This window comes from Cebus imitator, unplaced genomic scaffold (assembly GCF_001604975.1).
Source record: "Cebus imitator isolate Cc_AM_T3 unplaced genomic scaffold, Cebus_imitator-1.0 Scaffold296, whole genome shotgun sequence".
NCBI classification, from domain to species: domain Eukaryota; kingdom Metazoa; phylum Chordata; class Mammalia; order Primates; family Cebidae; genus Cebus; species Cebus imitator.
The window spans coordinates 857,051-869,218 of NW_016107611.1; the positions used below are offsets into that span (position 1 = coordinate 857,051).

The 12,168-nt window shown below is 40.9% G+C and overlaps 1 protein-coding gene across 2 annotated transcripts in view; it reads right to left on the reverse strand.

The window, feature by feature from the left end:
- The window catches only part of ZNF235 (zinc finger protein 235), a 22,217-nt gene extending 12,138 nt beyond the window's left edge, over positions 1-10,079 (reverse strand). The window contains exons 1-4 of one of the 2 annotated variants that reach the window (XM_017502383.2): positions 10,007-10,079; positions 8,409-8,471; positions 4,646-4,772; positions 3,858-3,953 (exon numbers count right to left, since the gene is read on the reverse strand). In XM_017502383.2, coding sequence (XP_017357872.1) covers positions 3,858-3,953; positions 4,646-4,772; positions 8,409-8,423 — 238 coding nt within the window. In that variant the 5' untranslated portion in view covers positions 8,424-8,471; positions 10,007-10,079. The remainder of the gene's footprint in view (positions 1-3,857; positions 3,954-4,645; positions 4,773-8,408; positions 8,472-10,006) is intronic. The other variant, XM_017502385.2, reaches the window with a different exon arrangement.
- Positions 10,080-12,168: the final 2,089 nt, after the last annotated feature.

Sequence of the window (12,168 nt, forward strand, 5' to 3'; positions counted from 1 at the left end):
AAAAAAAAAAAAAAAAAAAAAGAGAATAGAGAATAGAGACAATAAAGAAGAGTTGGTTCCTTGAAAAGATAAATAAAATTGACATTTAGCTAGATTGACTAAGAAAAATAAAGACTAAGTTACTTAAATCAGAAATCAAAGTGGGTACATTACTACTGACATTATAGAAACAAAAGGATAAAAGAGTATCATGAACAATTGTATGCCAACAAATTAGATAACCTAGATGAAATGAACACATTCCCAGAAACCCACAACCTAACACTGAATCAGGAAGCAACAGACTATATGAATGGACCAAAACTACGAAGGATATTGAATCAGTGATCAAAAACCTCCTAGCAAAGAAAAGCCCTGTATTTTCACTAGTGATTTCTATTAGACATTTGAAGAAGAATTAGCACCAATCCATTTCGTTCTCCCAAAAAAACTGAAGGGGGGGAATACTTCCTAGTTCATTCTATAAGGCCAGGATTCCCCCAATACCAAAGCCATACAAAGATACTGTAAGAAAGGGAAACTACAGACTAACGTCCCTTACAAACAATGATATAAATATCCGCAACAAAATCCTAGTAAAGAGAGTTCAAGGATTTTAAAAGGATTACACCATGACCAAATGAGATTTAGTTCTGGAATGCAAGGATGGTGTAACATATGAAAACCAATCAATGTAATATGCCACACCAACAGAATGAAGAAAAAAAACATGTAATCATCTCAATTCATGTAGAAAAAGCATTTGACAAAATTAAAAATCTTTTCACGATAAAAACACTTAAACCAAGAGTAGAAAAAAATCTAACTCAACATAATAAAAGCCATACATTAAAAAGCCATAGCAAACATCATATTCAATGGTGAAAAATGAAAGCTTTTCCTCTAGTATCAGAACAAGGCAAAGATGCCCAATTTTACCACTTCTATTCAACACAGTACTACTGATAGTTCTAGCCAGAGCTATTATGCAAGAAAAATAAAGAAAAAGCATCTAAACTGGAAAGGAAGATGTAAAATTATTTCTGTTCATAAAAGATGTATGTAGAACCCCTAAAGATTATACAAAAAACTGTTAATACTAATAAACCAATTCAGCAAAGTAGCAGGATATAAAGTTAACACACAAAAATCAATTGTTTCTATGTATGAACAAATTATTCAGAAAAGAATAAAACAAATCTATGTACAATAGCATCAGAAAGAATAAAATATTTAAAAATCAGCTTAATCAAGCACCAAACTTATATACTGAAAACTATATAACACTGTTGAGAGAAATTAAAAATGATATAAATAAATGGAAATTGATATTCATGGATTGGAAGATTTAATATTGTTACCAGTATCACCCAAAGCAATCTATAGATTTAATGTAATCCCTATTAAAACCCCAATTTCTTTTTTGCAGAAAGAGAAAAACTCATCCTAAAACTCAGATGAAATTACAGGAGACCACAAATAGCCAAAACAATCTTGAAAAGAAAAAAAAATATGGAGGAATTTTTTCCTTTATGATTTAAAAACTTATTATAAAGCTCCATTAACCAAAACTGTTATAAAGACATATAGAACAATGGAACAGATTACAGAGCCCAGAAATAAACTCTTGCATATAGGGCCAAACCATTTTTGATAACGCTGCCAAGACCATTCAATAAGGAAAGGATAGTCTTTTGAACAAATGGGGCTGGGAAAACTGGATATCCACATGTAAAAGAATGAAGGTCCACCCTTACCTTATACAAAGATCAACTCAAAATGCATCAAAGACCTAAACGTAAGAGCAAAAACTGCGACAACTCCTAGAAGAAACCATATGGCGAAAGCTTCACAACACTGGATTGTGTAGTTTCTTGGATGTGACAACAAAAGCACAGGCAATCCAAGAAAAAACAGGCAAACTAGACCTCATGAAAACTAAAAACTTTTTATTTCAAAAGATATCATACCTTCAGGGTAAAAAGGGTAACAAACAGAAACGAAGAAAAGATTTTCAAGTCATACATCTGATAAGGAACTAACATATAGAATATATAGAGAACTTCCAAAACTCAACAACAAAAAAACCTGATTCAAAAAATGGGCAATGAACTTGTATATTTTTCTGAAGAAGATATATTAATACAAATGGCCAATAAGCATATGACAAGGTGATCTGCATCACTAATCATTAGAGAAATGCAAATCAAAACCACAATGAGATATCATTTCAAACCCATTCAGATGGGTATTATTTAAAAACGGAAAACAACAAATGTTGGTGAGGATGTGGAGAAATTAGAACTCTTGTGCACTGCTAGTGGGAATGTAAAATGGTGCAGCTGTTGTGGAAAACAGTGTTCAAGGGTCAACTGTACTACAATGGAATATTATTCAGCCATAAAAAAAGATGAAAATTCTAACACATGCCACAGCATAGATGAATCTCAAAGATATTAGGCTAAGTGAAATAAGCCAGACACAAGAGGGCAAATTTACAATTCCACTTAAATGGAGTACCTGGAATAGTCAAATTCAGAGTCATAAAGTAGAATAATGGTTAATTGGTACTGGAGGGAGGGGTCAAATATGGAGTCACCATTTAATGGGTATAGAGTTTTGGGATGAACAATGAAAAAGTTTTGGAGATGAATCCTGGTAATGGCTGGACAACAATGTGAATGTATTTAATGCCACTACAGACTCAAAAATGGTTAAAATGTTAAAGTTTATGTTATGTATATTTTACCACAATTAAAAATAAATATACGTGAATAAGCCTTGGTGTTGTAGTGCCTACACACAAATTCAGGCAAATTAAGTACATGGAAAGTGAAGGGAAGATATTTTAAGAAGGCCTCTCATGAAATGACTTCTGAGCAGAGACATGAATGAAATAAGGAAGAGGGGCTGGGTGCAGTGGTTCACTTCTATAATCCCAGCATTCTGGGGAGGCTGAGGTGGGCAGATTGCCCAAATCCAGGAGTTTAAGAGAAGCCTGGGCACATGGGGAAACACCATCTGTACAAAAAAAACAAAAATTAGCCGGGTGTGGTGGCACGCGCCTGTAGTTCCAGCTACTTGGAAGACTGAGGTGGGAGGATCGCTTCAGCCTGGGAAATGGAGGTTACCGGGAGCAGAGACAGTACCACTGCACTTCAGCCAGGGCAACAGAGTGAGATCCTATCTCAGAAAATAAATAAGAAAGAGGACAGACGTTTAAGAAAATACAGCATTCCAGCCAGAGAAAAGAAAGTAAAAGGCTGTGACGCAGGAGTCATATTTGAGGAACAAGTGAGGGTCGCAGAGACAAAGGGAGAGGGAAATGACAAGAAAAACAGAATGGTAAAGCTAGGTAAATAGGCAAACGTTATATAGCCTTACACGCCCCATAAATACACTGGATTTTACTCAGTGAAATGGGAAGCCAGTTGAGGGCCTGAAGCAGAGGAGTGACATGATGTGATAGATGTTCTCATTCTTTTTTTTTTCTGAGACAGAGTGTCGCTCTGTCACTCAGGTTGCAGTGCAGTGGTGGATCTCGGCTCACTGCAACCCCTGCCTCTGGTTCAAGCAATCCTCCCATCTCAGCCTCCTGAGCAGCTGGGACTACAGGCACACCCACCACATCTAGCTAATTTTTTTATACTTTATAGAGATAGGGTTTTGCTATGTTGCCTAGGCTGGTCTTGAACTCCTGACCTCAAGTGATCTGCCCGCCACAGCCACCCAAAGTGCTGGGATTACAGGCTTGAGCCACAGTGCCTAGCCATGACAGATGTTTAAATAAAAGTCTGATAGCTGAGTGGAGAAGAAATTATCCTGATTAAAGGAAAAATAACAGCTGTTATCTACGATTCCAGCTGCATGGTTCTCACCTGAATGCCTACCTCTTTGGTTTTGAAACTCCTTCATCCAAAGCTTTTCTTCCCTCTCCAACTGGGATATCATATCTGGTTTGAAGGACTGACGTCCTATAAGAAGACAGTACTTAAGTGAAAATGTTAAAGGCAAAGAGTACTGAAAAACTCCAGTTCCAATCACACAATGTAAGGCTCTGCCCTCATGCAACGTTTAGGAAACATCTTTCATCATGACACATTATAAGAAATATATTTACTATCATTGGAAATACACAACCCTATGTAAACTATTGGAATAAAAGATTAAAGGACCTGTTTCTAACCAATGTCTGTTTTCATCACATCCCTTACTGCAAGCAGCTGTAGTTATTGCCACAATGTGCACAATTCTGGCTAAGGAGCTCCGATATTGTTACTATTTTTATTACAAAAATGCTGATGCAATTTACTAATTTCATGACCCACCAGTGGATTATGACCCACAAGTTTAAAAAAGATAAATGACATAAGGAATCAGGAGGAGCCAAGCTCAACTGTTCATTTATAGTTCATTTCTAAAAGACAACCATTTGCCTTGGAACAAAGGCCAGAAATATCTTGTCTCTATGCTCTAAGGAGATAGAAAAACTCTAGTCTCTGAAAAGTCCCAAAGCCTTGAACAACGGGAGAGCGACCAGGGATGCTACTAAACATCCCAAAATGCACGGGATAGCCTGATACAATACCGAATTATTTAGCCCCAAAACATCAACAGCATAGAGGTTGAGAAACCCTGCTGAATTACAGAGGGTGCCTGTCCTCACCCACTGAAACCAGGTTCCTGAAGTTCTCCAGCATGACGTCTCGGTACAGCTTCCTCTGGGAAGAGTCCAGCAGCCCCAGTTCCTCCTCAGTGAAGGCCACAGCCACATCCTTGAATGTCACTGCCTCCTAGAACATCAAGCACACGTAACCTCAATCTCATACCCTATGGCCACTGGCGCCTAAGCAACTCTTTCTGTAAAGTTACTATTCTTCCCCTTCCACAATCACATCAAAAATGCTAGGAAGAAAAAGGAAAACATCTTATATATGTAATATGGTGCCCTTTATATACTTAATCCCTAGAACTGTCATTGTTAAATCATGGCATACACACTTTTTTTTTTTTTTTTGAGACGGAGTTTCGCTCTTGTTACCCAGGCTGGAGTGCAATGGCGCGATCTCGGCTCACTGCAACCTCCGCCTCCCGGGTTCAGGCAATTCTCCTGCCCCAGCCTCCTGAGTCGCTGGGATTACAGGCACGCGCCACCATGCCCAGCTAATTTTTTGTATTTTTAGTAGAGACGGGGTTTCACCATGTTGACCAGGATGGTCTCGATCTCTTGACCTTGTGATCCACCCGCCTCGGCCTCCCACAGTGCTGGGATTATAGGCTTGAGCCACTGCGCCCGGCCAGCATACACACATTTTACAATTAGACTGATAGCACCAAATTTTATATGAAATTTTGCATTAATTTCTTCCCAACAGTGTTTGATAGTACCTATCTTCTCAAATGGATAATGCCACTATTTTGTCAATCTAACAGGCCTTCAAAAAGCTCTGAGACAAGTATGTAATGCACTCTCTGGGTTCTCAGGTACACGCTGTATCAGTCAATTGCAGTAGCATTTAGGGGCAAGGTTAAGAGTGTAGGCTCTGGAGTTTGACTGCCTTAGTTCACATTCCAAGGCTCTATCCATTATTAGTTTTGTGGCATTGGTCAGGTCACCTGACTCAATACCTCAATTTCCACATCTGTATAAGAGGACCTATATCATAGGGTCCTTGAAGGGATTAAATGAGTGAATACATATAAGGAACTTAGGACAATGTGTGACATATAGTAAGTACTCAATAAATATCAGTCATTACTCTTATCATCACCATCATCTATTTCATCCCATTCATGGCTGGACGATAGTCCATAAACATCATCTACAATACCTTTAACCATTCTAAATAATGCACATTTGATCATTTTAACTTTTAAAATGACAATGCCACCAAAAACATTTTCACACAGTTATCTGCCAGCTCATATGATTATTTCCTTAAGGTAAGTTCCAGCTGGGCACGGTAGCTCACTCCTGTAATCCTAGCACTTTGACAGGTTGAGGTGGACAGATCACCTCTGGTCAGTAGTTTGAGACCAGACTGACCAACATGGTGAAATCCTGTCTCTACTAAAAATACAAAAATAGGCATGGTGGCACACATCTGTAATCCTAGCTACTTGGGGGCTGAGATGGGAGAATCGCTTGAACCTGGGAGATGGAGGTTACAGTGAGCCAACATCGCATCACTGATAATGGTAATTTTCTCAGTTAGTTCTTCCTGTAAGAGATTATAAGTATTCCCAACTCTCCATACTCTGGCCAAAACTGGACGTTATATTATTTTTTAAAAAATCTTAATTTGGTGAGTGATACAAATAACTCTTAAAAAAAAAAAAAGTCCATTTATTTAAACTTTTTTAAAAGACGATCTTCTCATATTATTTCTCTTCACATATTCCCTTTGCTTAATACTACTGGAATCTTTTGAGTATCAGTAATATTACTGTTAAGAATATTAAGTCGGCCGGGCACGGTGGCTCACGCCTGTAATCCTAGCACTTTGGGAGGCCGAGGTGGGTGGATCACCTGAGGTCAGGAGTTCAAGACCAGCCTGGACATCATGGTGAAACCCCATCTTTAAAAAAAAAAAAAAAAAAAAGGAATATTAAGTGTTTTTCTAGAATATATAAACTCCTACCCCTGCACCTCTTTCCTATTTGGCTCATAAAGTTTGCATACGGTGTTTTTCTGTATGGAAATGAACATTTTAAAATCTGAAGACACTGCTCATCCCTGCATTTGTTTTGGCCAGAGTTCTGAACATCTATGTAGTAAATAACTTGATGACACATCTGAGGAAGAGTCATGCACTGAGAAAGGGAATCTGATGAAGAACAATGTTATTTTTGGAGCCCTTCATTCACCAGGACATACCAGGGACGTATACACGTAGCATAGCCTCAGGTCCCTAAATAGTCTCTTTTTTTTTTTTCTTTGAGACAATCTTACTCTGTTGCCCAGGCTGCACTGCAGTGGTACAATCTTGGCTCACTGCAACTTCCACTTCCCAGGTTCAAGCAATTTTCCTGCCTCACCTACACGAGTAGTTGGGATTATAGGCATGTGCCACGACACCCAGCTAATGTTTGTATTTTTAGTGGAGACGGGGTTTCACCATGTTAGCTAGGCTAGTCTCAAACTCCTGACCTCAAGTGATCCACCCACCTCGGCCCCAAAGTGCTGGGATGACAGGTGAGCCTCTGCACCTGGTCCTGAGTCTCTTCATCACCCAAATGGAACACCTGAAAATTATGGCTTAGGCACTTGAAAGCATTAACGTCAGCTGGGCACTGAGTGAACTTCATTAAATGTCTGAAGGTTCACACCTGTCTCTTATATTTAAAATACAGGTAAGGCCATCTACATCCTCAAAAAGCCATTCCATGCAGCAAATTCCTGGTGAATCTCCTAGTGCTATAAGGCTTTTAAACTAAATATGTACTTCTTTAAAATATAATAACACGTTAATGAATAAAGCAGATACTTAACTATAATACAAGGTTTTACTTAAAGAAATCTAGCTCTCGTTTGAAACTAAAAGTTTTCTCTGAGTTTAGTATCAGATGCAATTGCACCAAGCTAAACTTTATTTTCTCCATAAAATGAGGTGCTGTGTATGAGAAAATGAGTCTAAACTTGATAAACAAAAAAACAGAATTCTCAGAATTCTTATTTGGGAAGAGAAGTTATACGGGGAAAAACTGCTATCATCAATGTCCTTAAAATGGCAAAATTCATAGACTAGGTAAATGTGGAGAATGAGGAAAAATAAAATCATGTAAACTATGGAAAAATGACCAGATCACTTAAAGCCTAGGTGATACAAAATTAAATTTAAAAAATTCAAAATTGTACCTAAAGCATGATTATACACATTTGTGAATACAAGTGAAAAGGAATGTGGAAAATGATTTGTAAACACATTTGTAATGTGAGAGCTGTTTTCCATTTAAAGAACATATCTGTTAAGCCAAGGCAGGAGGATCGCTTGAGCTCAGCAGTTCAAGACCAGTCTGGGTAACACAGGGACACCCCGTCTCTAGTAAAAATAATTAGCCGGTTGTGGTGGTGCATGCCTGTGGTCCCAACTACTCAAGAGGCTAAGGTGGGGGGATCTCTTGAGCCCAGGAGGCCCAGGCTGCAGTATGCCACTGCACTCCAGCTTGAGAAACAGAGTGAGACTGTGTCTCTAAACATATATGTATATATGTGTGTGTGTGTGTGTGTGTGTATATATATATATTAATTTTCATACTATTATTTGGATATAAAAGGCAAGAGCCTGGCATATAACAATCTTTCAAGTGCCTTGAAAGATTTTACCCTTTTACTCTTCCTAAACAGGAAAAATGTGTCCAATCTTTGTGAAACGAGACATTAAATTTTTAATGTCATTTTAAGAAACAGAAAGGCAAGCCAAACTTACCTGGAACTTGGTCATTTTCCCTCTCTTCCTTTTGGGAAAAGGTAGAGTTCTGGGGGAGCAAGCCTGGGGGAGGGAAAGGCATCATGAGATAGGTTAGGGATGCCATTAGTCAACATGGCACTTGATGTGACACTTTGGAGAAAGGTCCCCCTTTCTCTAGGCACACACAGTTGCACACAGCTTAGTGAGAACAGGAGCTGGATCCCAGCTACCACTGGGTTCTCTCAACCAGCTGCTTTTGTTCATGAACATTTCATATCAACAAACCTAAATCAAATGCACCTCCCTGTGTACTCCTTCTGAACCTTGGTGTCTAAGGAAATGAGACACAAACAGGCAGGGTAATGTAACAGAGTCAAAATACCTGGCTTCAAATTTTGGCATTTCTACTGATCAGCAGTATAAGCCTTAGCGAGTTATTAATCTCTCTGTGCCTTAATTCAGTCACTTGTAAATGAGGACAATAATAATGCCTGTATTCTCTCTTTCCTGCAGCTTCTGACAAGCAAGTGCTATTATGCTTCACAAAACTACCCTTGTTGAGTATGCTTTCTAGAGAATGAGTCTTTTAAGAAACCCAGAACTCAAAGATAATTGCTCTGTCCTGTGAGTTACCATTACCCTCAGAAAAGTCTGTAACTGTGACTGGCTGTCTAACATATAATTAGTTCCGTTGGTAATGATAGTTAAACTGCCACAGATTTTTTTCCCCCAATAGATGTAATTACTTGCAAATGTTACTGAGCTGGAGGAGCTTCAAGAAACTCTTTTCCCATACGCATGAAAGCAATGACTAATAAAAGCCTAAAACTCTCTAAGAAATGGTGCTGCACTTAAGTTAACCACACGGGATTACTGGTAATAACCACATAATACTGAATACTGAACAGTTATTAGGACCTCAGGACATCTCTAGAACTCTGCAAATCTGTAATGACGACCACTTCTCTGCGATAAAACAGAGAGTACATTCCCCGGGCTCCGGCTGAAACTAATCTCCTGTCTCCTAAAGAAGCAGCTAGAAAAAAAGTCCAAGAATCCCAGAACGGCCCCACATCAGGCAAGGATTAGAGAAGGGACAGCGGGTCCGTAACTGGATCTCCGACCCCATCCCAGGCACAGAGGAGTTTCCAAACAACAGACGTCTTTTTTAGTATTATAACAGAATTAACGGTGGCATCCAACATTTTCCTATGCACTGTTTTTAAGCTTATTTCTATAAAATCTCACTAAATTCTCACAAAAACATCACTGGGAACGCACTAACCCTTTACAGGCACGAGGAAACTGAGACAAGGAGAGATTAAGTAACTTGCCCAATATTTTACTGCGAGGAGCAGGCAGGGCTGGCTGGTGTGTGTGTGAGGAGGGCTGAGGCAGCAGCGACGGCTGGAGACCCTCAGCCTCGAAGCACGACGCGAGCCCGCCCCCAACGCAGGAGGTTCCGCCGAGGGGACGCAAACTCCCACCGCCTCCCAACCCCGTCCTCTACTGCTGGCCGCGGCTTCTCTGGCCCAAGCCAAGGACTGGTTCATCGCTGGCCCCACGCCCAGGCAAAGAGGGCTCGGAGAAGTCTTCCAGACCCGGGGCTGACTCACCTCCCCGAGAGCAACCTCAGAACCGACCTCCCCTTCCTAGAGCGGAAGTGCCTCTGACTGCACATAGTTCGTGGACTCCACTTCCCAGAATTCCTAAGCGGAAGCGTCTCGGAGTTCTCTCACTCGTGGACTACAGTTCCCATAATGCTCCAAAGGGCAACACTTCCCACCAGCTGAGTTTGGTTCGATTGAGCCTCTTCTCCGGCGCTACTACTGTCAGATTCCTTTTTGTTTTATTCATTTTTAAAAGCTCATGAAAAAATAATTATAAAATTTTAGAAGTGAGGTCATATAAAAAAGAAAAGTACAGCTTATATTATGAAAATAAGTTAGAAACCAAAATTTTTAGCAGAAGCAAAGGGTAGGCTAAAAATGGGAAGCATAAAAGTGACTTAGGCTGAACTCCGATGGACGCCGAACGTTAAGGAACACAGTATTTCAAACTTGTGTCAAATGTCATCAACTCAACCTGTTGATAAGACAAAACACAGAATTTATTGATTGCAGTAACGGAGAACAGAGCATTGGCAACTCGTTGGCACCTCGACAGAGCGTTGGCACCTTCACAGAGCAAAGTGTCAAGGCAAAGTTGGAACTGATTGAGAATTGGATGTTTAAGGCGGGTCTTTTAATGCAAGGAATTCTATTAGGATTGTGTAATGATCATGATACTACAGTCCAGGATTCGTGGATATAGCAAGGATTTTTGAAGCAAAGAATTTTAAGGTGCAATCTGTTGATACTTTCTTTGGAAGAGATTGAAAATTTGATGGGTCGCTGTGGAAGTTCCCGTAATGAACAATTAAACAGTTTGCTTGGGCAGGAATCTCCTGGAATAAAGGCCTGCTAACGAAGACAGCTGAACAATCATGTTAGTGCAGAAAGTAAATTGTGATGAAACAGGAAGAGTTCCCTTATTCCCCTCGCAGGGCATGTGATGGGGCTGTGGCTTGCTTCTTTGGTGCCCAGCTGCTCCAACCTCTAGGAGGAACATGAACACGGGCAGGTTGTAGGACTCCAACCTGACAGCAGTGGCTAGGGGTTAATGTTTACAGCTCCTGAAGGCCCCGTAGGCTTGTGTTACAAGGTGCTCTTCTAGTTTAGCCATCTGTAAGCAGCTTGTGTTAGCTCAGTTAGACCCCCTGCCTTACCGCAAGCACAGAGGGCTTTTCTGTATCCCAGGGTTTCTTGCGTGGGTGTACCGGAAGAATCGGATCACACATGGGCTTGGAGAATGAATGCAAGGTTTTATTGAATGGAAGTAGCTCTCAGCAGATAGGGGAGCCAGAAAGGAGATGGTTTTCCCCTGGAGGCAGCCACTCAGTGGCCTGCGCTCTCCTCCGACTACCCAGGCCAAACTCTGCATTGTTCCACCTGTGATGGCCTGCTGGCCTGCCGGTCTCTTCAGCGTGTCCTTCTGCTGACCTGCTCCCCTTCACGGCCTCTCAACATCCAGCCGTTTGTGTGTCTGCCAGTGCATTTCTCTCAACGTCCAGCGGCTTGTGTCTCTGCCGCTAGGGTTTCAGGGGTTTTATAGGCACTGGATGGGGGCGTGGTGGACCAGGGTGGTCCTGGGAAACGCAACATTTGGGCGCAAAGGCAGGAATACCTGTACTGACTAGGTCCCGGGCCACAGGCCTGGGGGTGGAGCCCTAGTGAGGGACCACACCCTTCTCCTCAGCACTTCTGTGTCCCCCTTCCGTATCTGTGAGAGAGGAGGGAAGGAGGAATGAAGTTTTAGTCCTTAGTGTCCAAGCTGTGTATATTTAGGGATTGGTGGAGAGGAGAGAAGTGAGTAAAGTGTTTGACTCCTTTCACTCCATTATTCCGCAAGGTACCTAAGGGCTCTTGACAAGTGTTTTGTTTAATGTGCTATTCGTTCTAATATACTAAGAACCCACAAAAAGGCAATACAAATATTAAGCCAGAGAAATATCTTGAACCCACTCTGAATGGTGTCTCCTTTGGCTGAGTTGCAGAGTAGTTTCCATGACTTGGGACAGTATTCCCACCTCCCTGCTTCATCTCTGGCTGTCCTCAGGGACATTTTTCTCTTTGATTACTACTGATGCTTCCTGTGGGTTGACTCAAAGACAAGTCTCCTGTCAGGGGAGCCCAAGATAGCGATGCTGGTTGTCCATCTTGATTCACTTTTTCCAGTG